Genomic DNA, 26,405 nt, shown 5'->3' with positions numbered 1-26,405 from the left:
TCGCTCTAGTCCAGTTAAAAGTCCTTGCACTCACAGAGAGATAACAGCAAGGATGAAAAATAAAAAGTGGCTGATCGCGATAGGACTAACTTTGACAAATATGCTAGAGACAGAGAAACGTAGGATTAAAGGAATGCACGAATGGAAGAACGGAGAAACGCTCGTCTTATCGGATCACGGAAAACTGCGAGAATATAATACGAAGAAGATATACGAGACGATATACGAAATGCTGAATCGCAGATACGTTGTTGTAAAAACGTAGAAACGCAGAAACAAGGTGGGAACGTATTGGTAGCGAGAGTTTCTGTATAACTATTAGAACTTGGAGGAATAACTCAAGGACTAAAAAGATATTTAAATTACTTGGAACTCCGAAGCAATCGACTTTATGCTTAAACGCGTCTGGCATTAACGCTCACTTCGATTTCCTCTGTACGAAGAACTAACGCGTTCCCGTTGCGTATCCTAAGGGCGATCGTTCAACTCCCTCTCACTTAACACATGTACCTATTCATATGTAAATACGCGTGGTGTCTCTCAGCGTCGTTAAATCTCGAATTAATGTAGGACTTTGATTCACAAGTATCGGACAGCCCGGTCGTTAAATACGATGCATATTAATAGCTGGCCGCTTCGATACGCGTTAATGCGCCACGCAAACAAAAACACGAATCAGAGTAATAAACGAGATGAAAAATGAGGGACGACCGTGCGTGTATATCGTACACGTATAAACGACGCGCGTACGATCACTGAAAGCGAAAGGTGATATCAATAATGGACCTGGCTGTTCTGCACGTTCGTATCGTTATTTTCACGGTTAAGATTATCGACCGAACCACCATATTCCTCCCAAGCTTTTAGCTCGATCTTCCGTCCACCATCGTGCACGCGTTCTCATCTTTGAATAACGATAGTTATCTAGCGGACAACGAGACTACGCGATACCATCTGCAAGGAAACAACAAAGGTAGATGAAAGAGTAATCAAGACGTATCGGATAGGCGTAATTCCTGACCACGTTCGAAATACTCGCTCGGAATGGATGGAACACGGATAACGCCAGATGGATGATAATACGAAACCACGACAAATGGTCTTTATTTTCTTTTTAGAATGAAAGATGGATGCACGGCGGAGAATTTATGTGGCGGAGAAATTTGTAGAATTTTAAGCACTGGAATTCTTTCTAGTCTCGGAAACGGTTAGTTAAATCTTTCCCACTCGCTACGCTTCCTTGTTTCCTTCTTGTTCGAACGTTGGAAGCGCTTGATCAAAGTTTTCTTTTCGTCTTAATTTCGAAAGAGATTAGTTCTCGATTCGTCTTGCGCGATTGCCAGAGATTACATGTTCTAGTCGTTAGATTCTTTTGCTTTTCTCCTTTATTTTTCGACGATTGGAAAGCGTTAGTAGGAGGTCTAAACGCAAACAAGGCTTGCCAGTTAATTATAAATATTAAGAACGGCCGTGAAATTATCACACAATACGATATCAAGTTCACGTTCGTTATCGCGTGCATATTTTAGAGCGTAGAGCCAAGTTACGTTGTCCTGTACCGTGCAATTAATTCTCAAGTGGTAGGATGAAATATACGCTCCTTTCACAACTGGTAGGTCCAATTTAACTTCGATCCAGCGAACCATTCCAAGCCCACATTCTATAAACAAAGCTACATCGATAATACGCGTATTAATTTCTAACAAATTTTCCAATCGATCCTGTTTGCTATCGATACGTTCTTCTATACGTCATTCGTTTATTGTAACTATCACGGTTGTTGCGGATAAACTGGAAATAGACTTGCACGGACGTTATATTAATTTCTTTAAAAAATCCTCAAATCTGTGTAAGAAACGTTATCGGTAAAAGACGTAGGATCTATTCTTATTTATACTATCTTTGCTTATCCAACTCTTTTTTTTTTTTAAATTACGTTCGAAAGAATACACGTACGCGAAGCACCAAATACAGGGAAATCCTATAGCGGTAAAGCAACGACGCCCCAAAAGGAACAACGTACAGAAATACAAGCGTCGTAACCGCAGCCTACCGGCATAGATCAATTCCAACGACTGTTCCTTCCGACAAGAAGGAAACCAGCCAGACCAACGGTCTTTGAACCTATAACGTTCGTGACAACAAGAGTAATGTGTTTGTCTTTGACACAGAGCTGCTGTTTAGTTATTGTCTTTGAAACGACGACTTCTTTCTAGTTACGTGGCATTTTCTGTCGAGTCGAAAGTTACCGATCCTGACTAGTTCAATGAACAATCATCGTTCGATCATTGTAAACGGCGAACGACTACCGCCTCCGGGCCTGATCAGAGTGACCACGGAAAATGTACGCGAGACCAGTTCATGGCCTGTTACGTATCACGTTATGAACTATCGAATGCGAGAGTAGAGTCTAGACTCGATCATGCATTTTAAACGTTAGGGATGCTTTTACGAGCGTTACCATGTTTATAATAGCGAAAATTTTGATACTTTGTCTTTGCACCGTCACCGTCGTGATAAGAATCAAGCAATGAATCAACCTACGTACCTGCTTTCTTACATAAAATAACGAAATATAGTAAACAATGCTACTTATCTACAATTTGCTGTTTACTTGGTAATACTAATTAAATTTACTTGGTAACTTTAACCAGTAACCGACGTTTTCTGGTCAAAAATTTAAGGTTCGTAGAGTTCGCGTAAAAGATCGACTCGCGCGTGACAGCAACGTGGTGTCGCCGACATTCGACCTGCGAGAAACGCAAAGAAGAAAAGCGGCGTTCCAAAACTGTGGCAAAACTTGGTCTACAAAATAAAATTTTGTAGATTAACGCGTTATTTGACCACGTCGAAACAGAGTTTAACGACGTTTAACATATTAATTCCGTTTTTTATCACGGTAGGTAACACGTGTTACGAATATTTCTTCGAGCGTCGTTAACCAGTCTCCGTGAGACTGTCGCGTCATTTGTTGCCGGTTGCGTAACGCTAGGCCGTGAGCATTGCGGCTTCGTCGATGCCCACGAGGAATAAGCAAATTTGCAAGGTAATTGAAAACGTAAAAAAGAAATAAGTTAAAATGGCGGACGCAACGTAGTACAATTAGCAGTAATCAAAAGTCACGAATCGCCGGGGCTCAAGGAAAAAACTTGTTCGCCACATCGTGCCGTGGCTCATAAATAATTTTATACGCTCCTAATGAGGACCACCAAAGCTTATAACGAATTCACAATCAACAAGTTTATTCGAGTTTAACGAATTGCACCGCGCTCTTCTCGATTCTCTTCCCTCTTCCCTTCCATTTTTAATTCGATAGGACCGTCTTATACAACGAAAATTCCTCGATCGTGCAGAAAAATCTGATAAAAAGAGAGCATTAAACGCCAGCTCGAATAGGTTGCTTCAAACAGGGACAAGCTGAACTCGATCAGATAGCGAGACAATTAACCAATTACTATAATTAAGACACACGCCTCCACTTAGCATTTGTTCGATCCGAGCTCGCTCGTTGAATTTGCATTCGAATCGACTTCGGGCCACAGTTCCTCGTTCCTTTTCTGCCTGGCCCCTTCTGGGAGGTTGAATTGATTTTTCTCTTAACTGATCCGGCCCCGTAACAAACACCGGTCCACGCTCCGCTACCTTTTATTCGTTTGTTAACACACTGCGTACTGCCCACGGGATATCTTCGCGTATTAAGTAAATCGAATTCACCGGGGTTGGATCATGAAATATTTTATGTTCGAGTTTTATTACGATTGTGTATCGGATCTCTGATAAATAAAATAAGCGGCGTATTACTTCTATCGTAAGGATTTTACGGTTGGTTCTCAATGCGATAATTGCAAGGAAACGCGAGTACCGAATATCGGCAGCACGGCGTGAAAAATATTTCGAGGAAAGAAACAAATATTGTTCGATTTGGATAATTAAGATTCGATCGTTAAATTGTTAAGATCAGTGTCAAATTGTGGAAACTGATGATCAAGCACCGATAGCTAGCCAGCAAAATAAATTAAATATTTTAATGAAATTTTTGAAGATGAAACGAGATTAAATCCACGAAATTACTTAGTATTAAGAAATTATACTTTTTTTTTAAAGTAAACTAAAAATTAACTTTTAAATTAATTTTGTCAAATTGATAAATTGGTAAATTTTTGGTTTTCAAGCATTGTTTGCCTTTTGCTGACTCACAAATTTTCCTGTTACTTCGTGAACCAAGACCTATGAATAAACGAATAATATTTTATAGAACAGAACCGATGATAAATTAATTACACCGTGACAGCGTCCAATTACGATACGAATCACAGGTTTACCTTACTATTAGGTGACTGGGTAATCGATGCGCTTTCTTCAAGCACAAATACGATCGTAAATCCTTCGATATTTCTACAAATCACAGCGAGATGCTACTTCTCTGGGTCGTTTTGCTTTTCGAGCTGGGATACTGTTGGAACGGTGAAAGTATCGTAATGATATAAGTTACGCGAGTTGTTTTTTTTTAAAGCGATAAGTCGTTAAATCCCACGTGTTTGCATTGAATTACACATGATATACACGTAGCAACGAATCTCGTTAGATTTGTTGCTGCTAGATTTGATTCATTTGCTTCTGCATACCGGTCGAAGCTGAAACTGTGTCTGGCCTAAAATGATTTCGCTTATCAAGGAGCAGCTACGCTTAAATTTACTATGAAAACTTTCTTAAACTTTCTAAAACTCTTTAATTACTCGTCGGAATATTTCAAAGACTCCAAAGCAGAATTCAGTGGCAGATCGGTGTACTTATAGAACGTTTCGTTTGTTCTGTTCCCTTTGTTCGTTGTTAGAAATCTTTTTACTTGCTATTTTCAAGACTATCGCGGTAAATAATTTGGTTATTCGTAATTAGAACAATTAAGGATCAACATCTTTTAATCGTTCAATAACCAGCTTCCGTTTAAGAAGAAATTAATGTTCATTCAATGAATCTTTCACTCTCGTTTCCAATCTCTGTTTTAACCAACGCTAATTTTAGCGTAATTTCCACTAATTTACGTAACGATTAATTAAATTAAATCTTATCCTTCCGAACGAGAATTACTTACGATCCATAAATCGCTGGATTCCTCGTTACGTGTAAACACTCTCTCGTTGAGCAAAACTAGTTATCTGACAAAAGAGTCTTCCATAACCTACGGCAACCTCGAGAATCTACAATCAATCCTAAAGAGTACCCCACGAGCCTCGAACGAGATACAAACGCAGCATCATTCCCTCGCATCTCGCCGCTATTAACGCCAACTCAAAAAGAAGACGAAAACACGTTCTCAGGGCGCATTAGCATAGTTCTCACACGAGGCATCGTTCCGTCCGCATCGGTCACGCGTCCACGCAATAAATCGCGTAATTGGTCGCGGCTGAGAGCAGAATCGATAGAGGTGGTCGATCCACGTTCTCAAGATGCCTGAATCCCTATGGCAGGTGTGCTAGCCACTCTGGCGATATTAAATAATTCAGGCATACAGGGACCTGTATAAGGCGCGTAATACGATTAACCGCGTCACCGTAGGATCCCTTGTAGCCACGCTGTCGCGGCGACGGGGGGTCGCCTAGCATTAGATCCATGATCTATGGTCGAGGCTCGTTTACAGCGTTCGTTATGTTGTCCGTATGATTTACGGCTCTTCGGATGCGTTTAACGCGCGGCACTGGTTACACAGTCGCGCGTGAGCGTCACCATTAAGCGTCGCGAACGCGACAACGTGTCCTCCTCTCGTCGCTTACCATCGTGATCAGTGTGTACGTAAAGAAAAGAGAAACGTCTTCCAAGTCCACTTCAACGGGCAACCTTTTCCTCTATCGTTAGATACCTGTCGTAAGATGGATTCTCGTGGAAAGAATCGCGAACTGCTGTACTTTTACCTCGTGGCGTTGAATATCGTCGAGTGACGTTCGTCAAGATCTATTTACTCGCTGGTAGAACGTTTGCTTCGTTCGACCAGCGAATCCCGATTGATTCGATCGTATTTTTATATCGTGATCTTCGATCTCGATGATAACGTTCAATTAGTTACGCGATGGTGATTGTGCAGTATTTGGACGTAGATTCCAACGGAATCTATTTGTCCATAGCGGTAAAATTGTTCTTTTCGGTCGATCGAACGCTTGGTGAATTGGTATACGTTTACTTCGTAGCCTTCGTTGATTAGAATCGCGATACGTCGAATCTGAATATACGTAGATTTTAACGGAATCTACTTATTCACTGGTAAGATTCTTTTTTACTCGGTAATGCTCGGTGAACTGGTGTACTTTTACCCCGTAGCCTTAGCCGATCACGATCGCGATACGTCGAATCTTAAATCTGTTTCTCCTACATAGTGGGACTTTTTGCTTCTTTTTCTTGATTCGTAATGGTTGGTGAACCGGTGTACTTTTACCCTGTGGCCTTCGATATCGACGGCGATATGTCGGTCGAACTTCATGTCCAGTGGTATCTTATTGTAACTCGCATAGTTGTATAAGGTCACATTGGATACCGATCGCCGGAACGAACCGACCTTTCGTAACGGCTGAATTGTCTACGTCGTTTTCGTGGCCTGTATTCATAGACCGTTAAATGCGACGGATCGAATAAATTTAGAGCTTTTACCGTGAGCGAAGATTCCGTGATTCGAATCTATGGTTCGTCGGAATCTTTTCAATAGATATCAGGGTCTCGTGGAACGAGAAAACGACGACGAAAATTATATCACGCGGATATTTGTTTTACGTTTACCCACTATCTACGGTTTCTCCCCTTGCGCACTCTTCATTCGCGTTACAGCGTCGATCACTCGATTCTTTTCCGCGCCTCTAACGCTCGATCGCCCGTTATAAATCCAACTACAACGAGTTATACAACGAGTTCGTAACTTACAAAGTCGAATAACTTTCACCAACTTCTCGAAACAACGCGTAAACCCACCTCGTACGAGACCACCCGCAACATCTTATTAAATCAACCCTAATCCCTATATCGATCGTCGTAAACGCAGTTGCCAGTGCGTAACAACGCGAAATTCATTTGCGCAATTCGCTTCGACCGCGTACTAAATCCCCGTTCGTTCCCGTCGCCAAACTAATCGCCAACCAAGCAACCAACGACTCTGCCCACGCCGTGAACTCTCAAAGTTTCCTGTTGAACTGTAGCATAACTGGACCAGCGGGGTATAAATCACGGGGCGAGCTGGTTCGGGCCGTTGCAACGGTAGAGCGACAAAAAATGAGGATTGGTCGGGAAGTCTGGGAGAACGCGTGGCACTTTCCTGAATCATACTTATCAGCACGGTCGATGAGTGGTTACGTCTTAATAAGGAGGCTAGGGAACCGATGCTGCGCGAATTCATCGCCTCGCCACGGCTCGTTATTAATGGCCCCAGTCTTGTTAGCGATTTTCGCAGGGGCGCCCGGCTGCCACGGGGGAAAAAGATACGCCAGTGATATATTAATTTATTAACTAGTTTATTTATACGGCTAAAGAGGCCCTGTACACGGGACCGCGATGGGCCCCTGGGGATGCAGAACCCGGCCATAACTCAATTCACGGATCGTCCGGTCCCCGTTGGCAGTTTTCTACGCTAAACTACTGCCGCTACGTCGATCGTATCTCGTCGCGCTGCACGCGTTCGCCAGCCTCCGTCGCTAGGTTAGCCCCATCGTCCGATTGTATCCAATAACGGCGTACCGGTGGCTCGTAAATGGAAATTTGTCTCCGGGCTTTCCTTGCCTTCTGCCTTTTATCGTCACTGGTTCGTCGAACATGGTCTTTGAACTCGTGTATACGATGTCTCGTAACTGGCGGTATATACAGTTGCGATTCCATCTTTATCGGATAAGACTTTTACCGACGTAATTGCGAGATTTTTCTGATCATAACAAGACCAAACGCGATATAATTTGTTTCCTTAGTGACATTGAGTTATTTCCTTTCGACTTATATTACGTCGTGTCTTTAATCAGAAAAATCTCACAAATACGTTGGTAGAAGTTTAATTAAAAAACAAAAAAAAATCAAAAATAAAAAATTTTCGTCGCTGTTTCGTGGATAATTACACAGTACTTTTCATGGACGATCGAATCGGGATCAGGTTACGCTACGCAGCCATCGAACTTTACGGTGTGTCAAAGGAAACGTTAGAGTCCCTTGGGGGAATCTCCCAGTAGCGGAGACGACGTCCGATCAATTATAGAGAAAATATCGTAGCTCTCTTCTCTCTCTCTCTCTCTCTATATGTTTACGCATATAGTTTCGACAATGTTCGTATACTTGCTGGAAACATAAATTATGGCGACGCTTGGTAGACAAATTGTATATTTAGTATCAAATTTCTCAAAAGTGAAACCTCGTATGAAAAGATTGTATCTTTTTCATCTAAGATTTTATTTTTTCATATACATGAGATAGAGAGAGAGAGAGAGAGAGAGAGAGAGAGGGGCAGAGAAAGAAAGACACAGCCTTAACAGTTATTCTACCAAATACAGGACACCATGTATATTAGATTATATACGCGTACATAATGATACATACTGCACAGATTCTCTACTTGCGGCTAGCAGTATCGGTGTACTCGGCAATTCACGTGGCGCGCACAAGCGGTTGATTCGAATTCGTGTTAGTCCGTTGACATGTGCAAATAATACGGGGAACATGATACGAGATATAGCGCGGCCACGACCAGACCGAATCTGATTCGAGCAATTGCTGTTATTACGATTGCGATCGAAGCCATTAGGGTCAATGCTGGAACTGCTGCAGGTGTAACTGCAGTGGTAGCTTTAGATTGCGAGGATGGAACTTTAGATTGCCATGTGGCTAGCGAGTTTGCAAGATGATATAGGAGGAAAAGAAAATGCCTACCACGTCTTTCTGATATCGATAAGACGAACGTGTTTCGATAACCTGTGATCCTTGAAACAAGTCGAAATAAAAGATTTTCTAGTTCGTTATTTAGACATCAGCCACGGAAAGAGACAAGACTAGAAAATCAAACGCTTCGACTCTTATTTTATTATTTTGCGTGACCGAGCAAAACGAAAACATACAAATAAAAAGACGTTTCGTCGAAAAAGAAAAGAGCACGCGTCGATACGTTTCGTAACCATACTTGCAAGATCGGAAGGGATACAATTCGCCGTCTATTTATCGGTTCCGCTTGGAAATTCAATAGAATCTTACGAACCAACCCTGCCTCTCTCCCAAAACATCGCTAAATTTCCGACCAGATGATACACTCATTAGTGAAATTAACATTCAAGGACCATCGGATAAGGACCACTCGGACACGCCTCAGTTCGAAATCATCGTACCGATCTAAATCCACGATCAACCCGTTCTTCGAGCAGGTCTGGACCATCCCAGATGAGATACCCATTAACCGGGCCAATTAATCCAAATTTCTCGAAAAAGAGGCTCGAAGCGGTCATCTGGAAGGCTTCTGCCCGGGGTAAAAGCGTCCTCGAGGATATTTATGAACGGCCGGGTTATCTGGGCCTGTTCTAAATTCATCCTCGTGGTTATCTAAACAGAGACCGGATCATAATTTACGTTCGAGCGAACATCGGCTTCGGCGGAAACGAAGAGAGGAGGGATAGGAAGATGCCAGGTTGCTGGACACCGGCAATGGTAATTTCCATCGCCCGACTATAAATTCTTGGCCACGATTCGCCGCGGTTGGTACCTGCGTATCGTCCACTCTAGTTACGTCCGCGAGCCCAAGATACGCAGGGTTTGCTCGCGTTCGATCCGCCTGCACCGGTCGTTCTCCGACCTATCGAACAAATTAGCGGCGAGATAAAGTCGACAGAGACGGATCGTCGTGCGCGCGATACAATTATCCGCGGAACTCGATCCGCTGCCTGAACTTCCTCCGAACGATTCTTCGAATTGTGTCCTTGTTTCTCTGGTAATTCGACGCGTGGTTTATATCGAACGGCTTTGCGAATCGATTGGGAGCGGTCGCGGCTTGCTTTTTCCTTTTACGACAGCTTTTTGGTAGTTTCGTTTCTTTACAGGGCTACAGTCTGTTCTTGTTCGGTCTTGTTTCGCGGAACGAAACGTGATTTCTTCACATTTTTGCAGGGAAGGCGCGATACGTTAAAATTTGTCGAGTTTTATGGAAAATCGATAAATTTATCGTTTAGTCGGTCGATAACTCGTTAAACGTCGCGTATATGCAACATCCATCGTGGAAGTTCGGTAAACGAACACGGTATAAACTTACTCAAGTATCGATATCTCTCGCACGTCGTTGTAACTCGTCCCCAAATTTTCGTCCAATTACACGCAGAAGAACGCTACCATTCCCCCTACAAACTTGGTTCGAAACTTCCTCTCTCTCGAAGATGATCGTTTCGTATCAGTTTCATACCGGGGACCAGAAAATTGCAGAAACATCGACGGATACTCGGAGAGTCATTAAGAGGCAGGACCCCTAAAAAGGTCTCGAGCTGCGAATTTAGATACTATGTTCTCCTAATGACCGTGGAACGTATAAATTCGTGCACCCACGTGGCACGAGAATTCCATTCGTATCGTTAAGCAGGGAGAGACGAAGACCGAATCGAAACAGAAATATAAAAAGGGGACGTTAAAGGAAAAGAAACACCAACTCCTCTCGTTATATCGTGCATCGATATTCCGTCGTCGAAGTTTCCTCCAACCGGTCGAGTCACTCGCTCGACACGCGAATATCCCACGCGTGTATGAATCCAGTATCTGATCGATTCGGTTGCGAGTTGTCATCGAGCGAATGTAACACAGTCAAAACCATCCAGTCGATAAGCTAACAGCCACAGAATTTTCCTTTAAGTAATAATTTATCGCATCGATCGTGCGACTATTAGCGACAATCGCGTCTTGCAACAATTCTTTCGCTACGTTAATCTTTTCTCGTACAAAAAACGTTCAATTTGTAAAGTTTGTGATATATTTGGTATTTCGAACGCTCTCATTTTAGTAAATCATCGATAACAAGTATCGATTGTCGATTTAATACACGATTAATAATTGGGAGCAATTGCAGAAGGAAAGATTCTTCGTTTAATTTGCACATGCCAATTGATAAATCTTGGGACAGCTTGCTCTACGAATGGAAAATATTACATAGGCTAATGTCATACTCGTTTTCGTAAAACAATTTCTAGAAATTTTTGCCCCCGAGATCGTGCAAAACTTTGCGTTCATTCTCTTTTCCAATGTCTCCACTCCATTAGCATCCTTTGTACAAGACCAGCACGCGTGCAAATACCTATTAACGAGGGTGTATATCCTCTCGTTTTTTTCCTTTTTCCTTATTTCTTTATTTTCCAACATACCACGATCGAACCACGCGGTTTTATCCGCGAAGCGGAGCATCCTCCGTCTGGAAACGCGCTCACCGCTCTTTTTCCACCATACCGGTTCTCCAGTTGTTCGTCGTGGTTGCACAGTTTCGCAGCACGAACCTCGTATCTTCGACTCGCGCGTAATTTAATCCGCGTGCAACGCGCAGGCCACTCGATTACGAGAACTGGGAAATTTTCTTAATCGACTTCGTCATCCGGATCCGCGCGAACTCGTGCTCCGGAGGATCCACGGCACCTGCGCGCCTACAGGTTCTTCTAATAAGTCCGTCTCGACGATTAAACGGCGGATACAGGCGATTTTTCAACGTCGGTGACTGTTTGAAGTTCCCGTTGAGCTTCTTCTTATCGCGAATATTTGCGTGTTTCACGAGGAAGACTAAGATTCCAAGATGATTGCATCGACCAGAGATTCAACCGCGTTTAGTGGGTAAAGCGAATAAATATACAACGTGGAATTACTTACTGGTTTGTAATTAGATTGCAAACGAAGAAGAGCGTCGTTGGAGATATTTTTATGATTCAGTAGCTTCCGCCATTTTTATGTAAAGTGCTGTTTATAAATTTAATGGCATTCGAGAAAATTGAGGAAAATATGAAGGTTAAAGCGGAGGTAAACAGTGTAATAAGCATCGTTGACGACGTTAAACAACATGTGACGTTTTAGAAAAGAGTCGAAGAATTTACAAACATTACGACTAAACACTGTGACCAACGATCGCAAGAGAATAAAGCGTTTTATAAAAATATTTAGAACATTATTTTTCTTCCTATTTGTCTCGACGACTAACTTATTTAAATTTACAAGGAACATTACAAGGAACGAGTCACTCCCGATTCGAATCGTTCTATGACTCACGTGCCGCTACAAACGCAAATCGGTTCCATCTTAGAACTGGAAACCTATCACGAGCATCGGATTCATCGTTCCATTCCTCGGCATAAAGTCATCGCGAACAACGTCTCTGTCTGGACAAGAGAGCAGCCAAAGCTCGATTTACGCCGGTGATCCTCGGAGATCTCACTCACGACTCAGTTACAATCCATTGAAATACCATCCGATGCTCTTCAAACAAGCGGCAGCATTCGCGCTTCGAAACGTCCGATAACATTTCCAACGAGATCGTAACCGGATCGTGACCGTGTCGTTGCTCGATCGCCGTTGTAAATCAGCTCCAAATGATCGTGTAAACTTCGCTTCGCGCTCCTCTCGATACGTTTCGTTGAATCCACGTTCGCTAACGAGCATCCAGATGACGTATCGCGCGTACGAATCGAAGTCTTTTGGAAATTTATTTGCTGCTCGAGGACCATCAGAGCTATTACTTGCGAGTAATTTCTCGACACTGTGAGAGCGAATTTTATTTGGAGATAATTCTTTAAAGCGTAAAGTAACTTTTCAAAGATATACAAGAAAGATCGTACAGCCTTTCCAAAATTTTACTTTCTTTTCCGTAATGTTTTCTTTATCGCGAGTCATGCACCAAAAATCTCCGTACACTCCGTAAAACTGTAATTTCCATAAAAATGAAACGCTACAAAATTCCACCGCAGAGTTATCCTACGTCAAGATAATCAAGAGTGGTTTTATTAAGACGCGACGACACCTAACATACTGCATGCGATCAAACGTAATATTGAAGCAGAAGCCAAGGGATAAGATAGTCAAGCGATGTAACAAGATTTATGTAATCGCATCGCTTGCAATCAGCCTTGAGGGGTCAATTGATTTCAGACGGGCTATAGGTAGGTGTTTGCGAAGAACGTCAAGTGTGGGCCAGTCCAGTTATTTGAGACGGATAAGGGGACCAGGCAGAATGAAAAAGAAAAGAAAAGAAAAAAAAATTGCGAGGGGATAGGTGTTGGAAAGGGCGTGAAGGTAGAAGACTTTCCATTGGGTTCAGCAGAAATTGATAAGACGACGCATTAACTCGTGACGCTGCTCGCTGACGTTATCCGAAGGCAGAGGATACACTCGGCTTGTTCTGACAAGAATATCATCCTTTTTCTCCTTTGCCCCTTCTTCGTTCTCCACCTTGCTTTTCACTCGATTCTTCTTTTTCTTTTTTTCATTTTCTCGCCAGTGTGCGGTCCAGATTACTTTGTCACGCGAGAAATAAAATTAACACCGTTCTGGGCCGTATGTACGCGGATTTATAGGTCGATAGGGCCGATATTATCGTCAGATAAGCTCGAACGAGATACTTGGCAATTTTTAAGGAGTCAGGGGATCGGCGCGGCTGAGACAAATGCACGGATACGATTTCGTCTTTGGTTTCGGTGTTTTCTGCAGAGCGATCGACGTTTATCGCGCTTCTCGCTGCTTTCCGCGAACTCGTTGCTGCGAATATCGGCGAGCTTTTCAAGCGCTTGTAAGTGGAAGAGTATCGCGATCGGATATGGTCGATCTTTGCGATTCCACGAATCTTTGATAATTTGTCGAACGTCGCGCGAAGCTTTCTCTCCGATCTTTATCGAATTTAGTAGTTTTGTGTTTTTAACGCTACAATTATCGACCACCAAGATATAAAACCAGTAGCTAGGCAGAAAATTGATTTATTTTAACGGAAAGCAACGATCGATATCTGACACTGGTGCATCGAAAACAAAGAGTATATATTCTGCCTGTATATTGTTAACACTGTTATAAAGCATTGCGAGGACAAGAAAAATGTGACGCAAGACAAACTAAATAGATCGTTTAGTTCAAACGGTGACCGAATGAGTCAATAGAGTAAGCCATTATAGTCCGCGAAAGCCACTATATCCATCGATCGCGTTTTTTCAATAAAAATATTTGCCAATCTCGCGAATCCGCTATTTATCCATCTACTGTCTTCGTACCAATATCGCTTAGCAATTCTGATTCCAACTTGATGAATTTGCTATGAATACCAAATTCGAAGACCTTATACTACGGTACGTTGCCTAAAACTTCGGGACACGACAGAACCGAAGAAGATTCGTTGGAAGCCGCTCTCGAAGATCAGCCGGCTCGTGTCGATAAATCCTACTGGATCGACTTCCAAATACCTACACGGCTGAGCATAAGTAGGTAGTCAAAACGAGGCTGGGAAGAAGAACGAACCGTGGAATACAAAAATAACGACGCATCGTTAGAGCGGGACGATCAACAGGGAATTTCACGAGGTGGCTTTTTGCGCGACCCACGGGCCGCTCGAATCTCGACAAAGATATTCCTGGAACGCGGTGATCTTCCTAACATCGAGTTCCGAGCGAAAGTCGTGCTGGATGCGTAATTAAGAGTATCGGTTTTCGTCGATCGAATTAATAATAGATAATATTGCAGCGCAGCGAGTATCCCGCGTAATGGATCTCTTAATTACGTCGTTTTGTTCGGCCGATTAGGTGTCCGATCCGCCCACGACGCTGTCCGAATTCGGCGCGGCGTGGCACGGCGCTCGCGTGAAGAATCCTAATTTATGAAAATATATTCACCCGCGAATCGGGTCGCAGCAGGCCTGCCGTGTTTTCGATTAATTCTACGTGTCGCTAACTCGCCACTGCGATCGTCCATCGGACCGAAATCGACCGTTTCCACTAACAGCGAACGTGCATCTGACTATTTATGATCGCGATCGAATCTTCCGTGCTCGATGCGAAATTTGCAATCGTTTCGTTTCACTTCTTATCTTTGAACGCCAGATTCCTTTAATTTGGTAGTTTGCGCGTCGAATTCATTACGTTAATTTTCTTCCTTCCTTTTTGGCAAATTTTTCCGTTCTTCCATACGCTTTTCTAGAGAAATCTTATTGCGACTATTACGACGAGACTATAAACGAGGTTACAGACGAAAGAATTTGAAATATCCAACAAGGTAAAAGTATTAAACGTCTTATACTTTGTGAACGAATATCTAGATGCTTTGTCACTTAATATCGTTCGAGTTATCGCAATTGAAAGATCGTTGTGTGTATAGATTGACAGAGTAGTAGCGGAGATTTCGACGCTCGCGTAAGACAGCACGCCACGATGCCCAAGAAACGATCGCATTCTCTGTGCACTTATAGGCAGAACATAGCGTTGTCGAGCGAGAGTTAAGTTTCTGCGAGGAATTAACACGACAAATTGAAAATAAAGAACTTGCTTAAATATCTTTAACTGAAACAAAGAATCGGTCGTTTTTAAACAAAAATTTCTACGATGCATAGCCAACTGCGTTAACGAGGAAAATTAAAGGAAAATATTTGGAACAAAGATCGCTTTCTTTCTATCTGTCTTCGCTGTTTAGCCATTGTCCATAAAAAATATCTATTAGGCGGGCTATTACTCAAAGATTCGATAGCTTCTGATTCAGCTTCGTCATAGGAAAAGGATTAAAACGACGAAGAAAATTTGTTTTACTCGTCCCCATGGTTACTCGAGCGTCAGTAGGACTCGAAGCTACAAACGTTACAAGTTCAAGCGCGCGTCGTGTTTTCACGAAACGTGTTAATCGCGCGTTTAATTCGAACGCACGTACTCCTACGTGCACGGATTATATCGGGCGCATAATGTGAACGTTTTAAGAGCCGGCAAATATCTCGGCCGCATATATTGCCGTACTTAGCGTTCAACATGTTGAGCGGCCCCGTTAATTTCACTAATTAAGTTAGCAACCGTCCGACCGACTTCCCCTCCGTCTTACGAGCGTTATTTATATTTTTCTTGCGCATTAATTCCACGTTTTCTTATTTTCTACGAGACTTCCTTCAGCGTGCAGCTGCTATTTTCGTTTCACCTTGTCTTTATTGGCTCGTTTTTGATACGTTAACGTCCTTCTTCTCATATCACGTACACCCCCGTTCATAAATATCGAGGCATTTATGAAAAAATGAGAGATTATCATCATCATCGCTTTTATCATCATTTTCTTGCTATTTGTTGTTATTTGCTTCCACGTTACCAAACATTTCACGAATCAGTTTTCCCGTAACGTATTATGCTTTACGTGTACTTGTCGTTATTCGATCGCATCTGCCAACCATTTCACAAAGCAAATTAGGCTTCTGCGCCCTTTCGATCGAAATTGTTCCAACGAGGTTGGGATCAAGCAACTGCATAGATACCGATAATTCTATAAAATACGAAAATATTCCGTAAATAGTTTATTATCTTTTCTTGCAAATACAAAATTCTAACTAATTAATCATTCGTCTGATAATCAGCATCGACGATGCTTATCCTCTTATGTACTCGCATCGTTAATACTTATGAACAGGAGTGTATCTGATTTTTTTATTTTTGGAACTCGCCACCCATGCTCATTTCCACGATTTTATATCTCGACCACGTTCTTTAGTTTTATGATGCAACGAGAGCTCCGTTGGCTCTTAATAAGTGTTTACCGATCTCACCGAGCTACGGAATTCATAACTCGTTAAAAGCGGAACGACGTAAGCGAGCAACCGGATGAACAGTCAAGTTTTTGTACGCGAACCGGCGCGAATATGTCATCCTCCTATGGGGTCTTTATCCCAGTGATCAGTGCGCGACAAGACCGTCGAGTCGCGTTTTTCAACGTGGAAGAAGTAATTGAAGAGTGTTTTAGATTTACCTCGGGTGAAAGGGTCGTTTGGAATTGTAATTTTATGGAGGAGGAAAATAGTTACGTTCCTGATCGTTTATCAAAGATTTAAGTTTCGTTCGAAGGACGCGACCAAATTCGAAAGAAATGCAAAATTTTTTAGCACAGTCCATTCTCGAAATTGATTTACCACGGTCGATTAATCCACTTCATTTTCTAACAAGATATATAACCTTTTCGTTGTTGCACGACGAGTAAAAACGTGGATCGTTGAAACACGAAATGAACGGCCAAACGCGAAGATCGTTCTTCACGAAAGCGCTGATAAAATCGATTTCTATCGAGCGACGAGAAAATCCCGCGAAACCGCAGGATCGCCTTAAGACGAATCCTCGGTGGTGTATCCACGGAATCGAAGGCGCTCGTGGGTCCGATTGTATTCTCGTTCAATGGGAATACGCCACGTGACAAACTGCCTCGCGACCGGTCGTAAATCTCAAGAGCGAATTTTACTTTCTCGATTTTTCCCACGTTGAGGCTTAATCCGGCGCGTTAATCATGAGAAATCGCGGTGCGTGCACGCCTATCTGTTTCCTATGAACGCCGTCGGGACACGGTCAATGCAGCGGACCCGTCGTCTTACGGCCCCGTGCTTATGGTTTTTAATGCCGAGATGACAAATACGCCGTATTTAGCGATATTTATGCGAGCGGATCACGTCAGCTTCCGCTGACTGCTTTACCCGGATTATCTTGTCCCTGAGAAATATTGCTTTCGCCGTTTTGACGCTGCGCAGCCCACGGTAATCGTCCTGTCGCGTAATATTAAGTTACTTCCAGCCTCGGAAATGAACAGAGGAAACTACGTGCGCGCGTTCCTTACGAGGCGTTGAGAAATTAATGAACGGCAATTCGGAAGTTGCGTTTGTCGATTTTCCGTTGGCAAAAGTATATTCTTAGGAAAAGGGAAACGAGAGGTTCGAGGAAAACGAGACGTCGGAGAACGAATCGGAAGAATCTAACTAGCGGATGGAAACACAACGCAAGTCCAGTTGTACGAACAAAATTGTACTCGGTATAGCGAATTAAGTTACCGTTTTGCAAAAATCTACGGTAATTGCGTACATTAAAGAAAAAGAAAAAAGAAAAAAGATGCGGAAGGAGAACTGGAAATAGTAATTAGGAGGAATAGAAATTCTTCTCTCTTCTATTCGGAAGAAACGTCCCCTCGAACAACGTGGTCGCTTTTCAACGTACAGAGATGCTCGCGACAGCCATCGGCCTAACGACGGCGGCGGGCCCAGAAATCGAAACCTTTCCCACGTGTCCAGCTGAAATTTGTTAAGTTCGCGCGTGGGCGGCCATGGATGCATCCTGCGCGCCGCTTTTTCATACTTATTTTCTTTTTTCATCGAGAGAAGAGAAGAGAGGAAAAGAGAGAGGAGGCCTCCGCACAAGGTTGCGCGTCGACGTTCCCTCTGCGGGCCAGGCATAAGTTATACGCGTATTATGCGGCTGCCGGGCAGCAGGCAGCATCACGAAACGGTAACACGAGAAACCGGACCCGCTTCTAACGCATACGGCCGCACGCTTGTGGGTGTAGCAACCGTCTACCCCGTACTCGTGGCCGTTTCGTCGATTTCCACGCCGATAAAATCCACGCTACCGCGAGCCACCGTTTCTCTATCTCGTCCTGTCCTCTCCGCGAATATACGCCTAATCCTCGTAAAAATGTTCGCGATGCCGACCACGGAACGGCTACCCGACGTCCACCAACAGCACCCATTACACGTCGCCTCCTTAATTCGGAGCTTTCAACCGTGGATTTCTGTCTCGCTGCGGGAATCGTCGTTTCCGCGTGACCATTGTTATCGTGTCTCGTGAACTGCTGCCGAGATAGAGGATCGAGAGAATTGGGAGATAAAAGATGTTCCCGAGGTTGGAGATTTTCGAGTATGTTCGAGGTGGCTTCGTGAGATGGGAGGGTAGATGGGTTTTATGTCGCGAGGCGGAGTTACATTTCGTTGGTTCGTTAGAAGAGCGACGTATTTGAGATGCCGTCAGGCTTGAGATATCTGTAACAGTCGATTCCGGAAGCGAATTATTTTTCACGATGGCAGGACGTCGATCGCGAAATAACGAATAACGTTGTCCGGCACGATACATACGATATTTCATGAAAGCTTCTCGAAGCTCGGAAGCTATTGGAAAAGTTGCGAAAAGAGAAGCCGCACTTGAGAGAAAAAATTAATCGATTAAAGGAAGAAATGTCGCTAAATAGTTTGGTAATTTTCTATCTCGTACTAATTTCCAGCGAATCGGCGGTGTTCATAGTTGGAATAGTTCGAGAAAGTTCGGCTATTTGTCAAAGGCGATAGGTCGATGATATGTCTACGTCGAGGTTGAGAAGCGAAGAATAGAAACCTCTTTCTCATGCTATGTCACTCGAAGTCGTTTGTACATCTCACAAAAGGAGGTGGCAAACGTGTCGAGTCATCCGGTTTTCTAAAAAGACGGAAACAAATTACAATTATGCTCGAAGGAGAAAACTACATATTGCGGCGCGTTTGTGATAAAGAATTTCAAGTTTATGCCGCAGGATGTGCACCCATTGTAATTTATCTTCCCTATACAAGCAGCGCAGCGGGATTCGAGGTAAACTCGACATCGTAAAGAACGGACAAACGTCGATTTAACAGGCATAAACTTATTTCGTCGTGGTTTCTCTGTTATATTACCCTAAGAAAATTATATTAACCACATTGTTTGGATTATATACTCGACGAAAGATCGACGAGAATCGAATATGAAATAGTATCCCCGTAAAAGGATTGGATTAGAATGGTCGACAAAATGGAATTGCCATAGATCGCTTTCTTTGGTCACGTTAGATTTCAATTCTTCGTAAATTTTGTAAAAACTGAAGAGACAGCAACCACCGAAAGAACGTAACGATAGGAGAATTAAAAATAGCACAAGACAGTAGGAATACGAAAAGCAGAATTTGATAAGATGTAAGAAATTGAAAAAGTCGAAACAAACATTCGGAGAAGATTTATCGTAGAAAGAGACGTGTCGTTGATTAATTAGCAAGTTCAGAACGTGCGTATAGCTAGTCGTAAATTCTTAAGGACAATATTTCTCCAATTCAACGAAGAATCTGACAAATCTAAAAATATTTCTCCGTTCGAGAAATTGAAATCTTTCCTCCAAACTTTCTTTATCGATGGAAACGCGCAACTAGGCGAAATCCACGTCGAATTTCAATAATTTCGTCGTGGAAACGTTCGACATCCGAAAGACTTATTAACGCGATTCCAATAGTGGATGATTAAGTGGTAGGTCTCACGGTAGAATGTAAATTAACAGGTCCGCGATAGAGTTTGGAAATTCTTAATGAAAAGACCATTGGTACGATAGAGTTCTAGCTGCTTAATAAAACGCAGGTTTGACACCATGGTCGTTTATCTTTTTTAGTTTTCTAACTAATACGCGCGCGTGCACGCATACAGCTCGATCAAACGGCTTAACACCGACAGCCGAAATTACCAGAAGCAGCAGGCTTCTTCGGTTAACGGCACTAAATTGATTCTTCGAGTTTCATTAATATGCGTTCCCGTGGAAACATTTTCCAATACGTATGCAGATGAACCGGAATCCCGATAGTGGAAATCAATGTTACGGCGAGTAGGGATTATTTCGTTGGAAATTAAAAGTCGTTCCTTGTCGTTTCTCCGGCCTAAAACGGTGATCTCTCGTGGAATCGTGAAATTTCACACGAAATGCCGTCTTTGTTCGAGCATCTTTCGATAAAGAATAGCAATTATTCGTACGTTATACGTATATCGTTGATTTACCGGAATAACGACACATCTCGAACGTATCTGTAAAAATGAAGTCTACAGGAAGCTTACGATGGACCAACAATGTTACGGTGTTAAATGGAACTTTCAACCCTTTCTTTGATGGCAAATCCGGCAAACCGTTGTCCCAACATATTCGTTACGCGAACCGTTGAATTCTTCTTCAAGTATACGATAAAAGATACGTTCGTTGAAAGAAATGACGCGGATGTTAAAATTCAAACGGTCCATCGAGTTTTCTCCACGAGATAAAACAGCTTTCGTATAGGACATTTTTTCAAATTTTCAATAGTCGAAAGAATAATGGCGCGCGTTTGTACGTGTACGAAAGGTAAAATCCATCACGCGCGGTCGAGCAAGGCGGCACCGCGCTCGAAATACCGGAGACATTCGCATCCATTACCGCTTGCACGGCCTTTTAGAGCGCGTTGAACGCAGCGCGGTGCAGGGTCGCGTTAAACGCGCCGGCCCCCTTGTATAATAAATAGCGGGCCGGTCGCGGTGACAGGACAATCCTTACCTACTACGACCACGTGGCCGAAGACCTGATCGTTCGCCACGTGGGAACAGTTCCATCGGTGATGTCTGAACTGATGTCGGCATTCGCGAAGTCCAAGCTCCGCGCCCTCGCCCACCGCAGGCATCGCGTGCGGCGCTTTTCTGCACTGCTCCCGTTGACTCTTAGCCAGTCCGGGAATACGCCCGCAGACGGCCGCCCCAACCACCACTGCTCCGACCACTCTGCAACCAAACACGTTTCACCCTCTGTCAATGCATCCTCTGGTTAAATCGCTGAAAAACTATACCGTCAAATTAAACGCAAGATTTTAAGAAGTTTCTTGGAATTTTGAAAGCCCGCGACCAAACACGTTTCGTTTCTTTCCAAAGTTTCTTCTATCGATCGAACCATTTAAGATAGCGATCAATTCGATAAATTAAAAAGTAAAGAAGAGCGTTTGTTAAGCACTTCCTTCGGACCACCCTGCTACCAAATACGTTCTAATCGAACCGCAAGAACCTATTTCGATCAACAGTTTAATGGGTCCGCGACCATATTTTATCGCATCGGAATCGTTCTTTCTAATTAACATGGCACGGTTCAAAAAATTAATTCCTCGAATCCTAACTATAGAATGTGAAATTAAAATGGTTATTTATTACCAAGCACATGCGTAGAACGTTGTATAAATTCCCCGTGTATTAAATTATCATTTAGCTATCGAACCATTATTAACGAATCTTTGTAGGAATTTCATTACGACGCGAATCTATTCGCAGCCAGCAGGAACCAATGCTAACTACTTATAAGCGTTGACAAACATTCATCTTATTCCGAGACTCGTTGTTCTACTTATAAATCGTTCGTGCGTCCTTTCGAACATAATTTAATATATCTTCTCGAAACGAGTGATAAATAAAAACGAATAACCCGCCTTAAAAAATCGCGACGAAGAATTTATAAAATTTTAGTCCGAAATACTTCGGCGAATGAATTTCGGAAAAATTATATCCATAGCTGTCTTCGAATTACCATCGATTCCGAACGAATTCGTGTACCGTTTAACGCGACAACGACATTGAGAGATTCAGAAACGATGACCGGTAGTGGGCCCACCAGATCGTACGACGAATTAAATCTCGATAAATTTGAACGTGTGAAAGTACGGAACGAGCGTGTCGACGCGGAATGAACAGCGTGGCCGATCCAACCGATCCGTTCATTAGCATTTTAAGCTCTCTCGTTGTCGTCGTGGTCGTCGCGTTGCTTCGTTCGTTTCCGATGATATACGGTACATTTGGTTCTGCGTATGACGAAGGCGATATTAAAATTAACGACATTACGACTTTTTTAAATGCCACGACTCCTTTTGCACCAGCCTTCTTCTCGTTCCTTTCCCCATTCGGCTTTTCGTTGCAGTCGATTGCTAAAAACTCGCGGATTCTCGACGGTCACTGTATTGCATGATTCAACGTGACCGAAGAAGTCTTCCTGGAAAACGTGCAATAAGGTTCGTGAAGTTTTTACCGAATCGTTCGTTTGATTGGCAGTTTTTGGATGCTCGATGAAACTTTTGGTAATGTCGGTAAGGAATCCTGCGTTTTATTTTCTTTCGGACGGCAGCTTTTGCCACTAGATCTTCCGTAACTGTTCAGAAACAACCCGAAAACCAGCAAACCGTGCGCGTCCGCGATAAATCCTGATCGATCGAGTTACGTCGAGTTTTTCTTTTTTTTTTTAAGAGATAGATTTTTTCGGTTTCTCGGTCTGAAATACAGCCGTCAGTCACCCAAAACTACCTGACAGTCGTAATTTCCAGCTAGACGATCCACCTACGGCGGAACCGAATCTAATCTAATTTAACCGATCATCGAACCGAAATGCTCCGGCAAGCATTATATAATCCGTTGGTTGGCATTAAAAAAAGAAAATTTCATGCCCATCCGTCATTCCGGTCCTTATTTCGACATCTTCACGAGCAACCTGCGAGGCGCGGTTGATCACGGCATACTAAAAACGATTACCTGCCGACAAGCTGAAACGCGATACTCTCAACCTCCTACTGGTCCATTGCGTAATTTACATCCCATAAGTCAACGTTTTCGTGGCAGTGAACGCCGTTTCCAGAAACCGTGGACAAGCGCGAACCATTCACGCGCCGTGAATCCTTTTCCATCCAACGTCGTTACGAATTTACGTAACAGGCAACAACAGGAAACGTATAAATGGGTGAAACAGCACGGTTGAAATATTTATGGCCCCAAAGAGTTGCGCTCGTTAATGTACCGTAATTTTGGAACTGATTTTTATCGGCGTTTAAAACGCGAAGACGAACGATGAATATTTAACAAAGGTAAAAACGTAACTTTTACTTCGGTAGCGATCGAAGCTACGAAAATTACCTACGAACGGAAAAGATCACGGAATCGTCTAAACAATTCGATATCGTTAAACCATCCACCAGAGATCAAGTTAGAATCGGGAAAACTGCGTTCGCTGTACGCTTCACGAGCGTTCGACCGTATCACGCGCTCATTGAAAGAAGGACGCGCAGCTACCCCGAGTCGCTTTCGAAACCCGGCTTCAAATTAGCCTTAAACACAGCCCTCTCGGCAAGTGTTAAAACCAACCGCTCCCGACTATCCATCATCGCGATCGTTCGGGATCCGACGACGGAAAAAAGAGCGCCGAATTCAAACAGCCCCGCGGCGTTGCGACTCATCGATCCACGCAAGGGGCGTAGTTCCTGCTTCCATAAACAGTCATAAATAAATGTCGTACGTTGCCGGTTGTCGTCTCGTTGTTTCGTCAAAGTACACAGCGGGCTTAAATTCGCCGTACAAGCGAAGCAACAAGCTTCTATGATCCAAAATAGAGGGCACAAGCGGTAGATTTCTCGACTTTCTCGACGCCGAGGCGTTCAAAGTAATTTCGTTATTGTTCGTTTGCGTCTCATCTCGAACCACAGAATCTTTGTTCGCGCTACGAATTTACGCCCACTGTGTATATGAACGTGCAAACACCGTGATTCAAGAAGGGGTAGTTTATCGACAGCGACATACACGAGAAAGAGAGAGAGAGAGAGAGAGATGATCGTTGGAGGGAGAGCGGCGGGCCCTCGACATCGTTCGTTCGGATGGAAAGAGAGGTTTCAGGGGCCAGGGGGTGGGCAGGTTGCATTTCTGAGAAGCATGAAATTGCGACGATTACGCCGTGTCCCCGGGGCGAGAGTTATTTGCATTGGAATGCATCGCGCCGCTCGGTGGCCGAAACTCACCACGTGGAACGATCTACAGGGTGTCCTGATGAACGTGAGAAGCTGCCATGGCCGCGTGCCGTGCGAAAGCGAGTCGGCGAGAGAGGTAGCCTCAACAGTGTTCCGTTCTTTCTCTTCCCTGTATTTTTTTTTCTATTCTCGCTGGCGAACGGTGAATACGAGTCGACGCTATGGGCGGCGAATCAACGACGCGCGTGTTTCGTGATTTTCATCGGCCGGGAAGACGTAATCGCGGACGCGCGTCTCGGTGAAGACGTTCCGCGTTAGGGGTACCGATGTCGAGGATCGTGGATACGTCTGGATCCACGTAGATGCGCAGGATGCTGTTGGTTCTCGGCTCGTTTTCTTGGTATTTCACGTCGCGCGTTCACCGTTCGTGCTGCAGTAGTGGTTAACGTTGCGTGGGGACGTCAACTTGTCAAAACGGACGGTTTTAGTTTCTTTCGTTGTTTTTAGTTTTTAATAATCGCTGAGAATATATAGACCGTTTGGGAAAAATTAACGTAGAGTTTATTCGAGATCGATACACAATTATGCGTTATAATTCGAAGATTACGATGCTGCGTAGACGTAGAAATTTTGAAAGAACCACGCAATTGTTATCGTAGTATGTTATTAAACGAATTGATTCGGTAAAAATAATAAAAAAATTCATAAAGTCGAAGCTGATGACGTTGCACGACAGTTCGATCGGAAACGATTCGATTAAATTTTGCAAGAGTACAAGGGCGTGAAAAGCAAGAGGAACTCGCTCGCGTAGTTTATTACACGTTCGTTACGTCATTTGTTATCTCTAATTAGAAACGCTTAACGTTGCAGGGCCTTTAGGGCATCTCTTCAACGAGAGAGTCATGCTGATACTAATTATTCATTCGTCTTAGCTGCGAACCGAGTAATTACCGTCTACTCTAATGTAATTACTCGAAAGCTCTTACGCTTCCATTTAAAATCACCTCGGCGTCATTAAATTTCTCGCTCGATGGGATTGCACACCACGAACTCGTAAATATCCTTCCTAATTGCAATTTCAACGTTTTTTCATCTTTCGTTGGTTTTGTCTTTCTTTTCAAAGCCCGTCACGATCATCCAAATAGCGTTTGACTCGAATTTGAATCGCTCTTTCTTAAATCCGTACAATTCTACTCAAGATACCTCGTTACTTCGTTCTATAGTCCAAAATAAGAAGAAATACGTCAAGGAGTTGCATCAACTACGACGATACGAAATGTATTTTTAAAAAATACATTACTTTCCAGAAATAACCTGTTCTATCGGTTATCGTTACAGCGAGTTATACGTTTTCTAATAGTATCATTCACGTACAAAGTACGTAGTACTAAATTTCCCTCGTTTTCTATAATCCATAACTCGACAAAAACACGAAACTGAGATTTTTCTTTACGCTTAACCGCCTTCGTTTTCTATTCCTGGTAAATTCCGATCGACACTCGCCAAATCTGGTAATACGTTGGAGCGACCGAGGCTTTTCCTACAACGAGAATCGGACGAGAGTTTCGTTATATCCTTTTACGAAGGAGTATTCTGCTCGAACAGATGCGGTGACACAGATTTCGCATCTCGCGAGTTTCGTTCTCTTTCAGAGAATTTCGTGCCGCTGTACGACGCGTTTAGTATGCCGACCAGGCGACCGAGAACAACGGACCCGTGTGCGTGTGCTCGGCAGCGATACATACGTACCCATTAGCGTGTAATGTATAACATTACGCCCTGCTCATACGGAGGCTAATGGCGCGCTATTTGCAACGAGCATCTTCGCCATTGTGCACCTCGCCGATTTTTATCAAGATGCTCTTAGCATAGTTCCTTCTCATCGCCGACTTGAATTTCTTCGATTCTATGACTATCTACGT

General features: G+C 43.3%; 1 protein-coding gene across 4 annotated transcripts in view; it reads right to left on the bottom strand.

The window, feature by feature from the left end:
- The window catches only part of LOC100646705 (protein Wnt-7b), a 117,380-nt gene that overhangs the window by 19,125 nt on the left and 71,850 nt on the right, over positions 1-26,405 (bottom strand). For 3 of the 4 annotated variants that reach the window (XM_048406121.1, XM_020863285.2, XM_048406120.1), the window contains exon 2: positions 21,279-21,499. In XM_048406121.1, the coding sequence (XP_048262078.1) occupies positions 21,279-21,402 (124 nt within the window). In that variant the 5' untranslated portion in view covers positions 21,403-21,499. Of the gene's footprint in view, positions 1-21,278; positions 21,500-26,405 lie in introns of those variants that run through there. The other variant, XR_007224172.1, reaches the window with a different exon arrangement.

This window comes from Bombus terrestris, chromosome 5 (genome assembly GCF_910591885.1).
Source record: "Bombus terrestris chromosome 5, iyBomTerr1.2, whole genome shotgun sequence".
Lineage (NCBI taxonomy): Eukaryota > Metazoa > Arthropoda > Insecta > Hymenoptera > Apidae > Bombus > Bombus terrestris.
The sequence above is the reverse complement of the archived record's forward strand: the minus strand, read 5'-3'. Positions and strand labels throughout refer to the sequence as shown.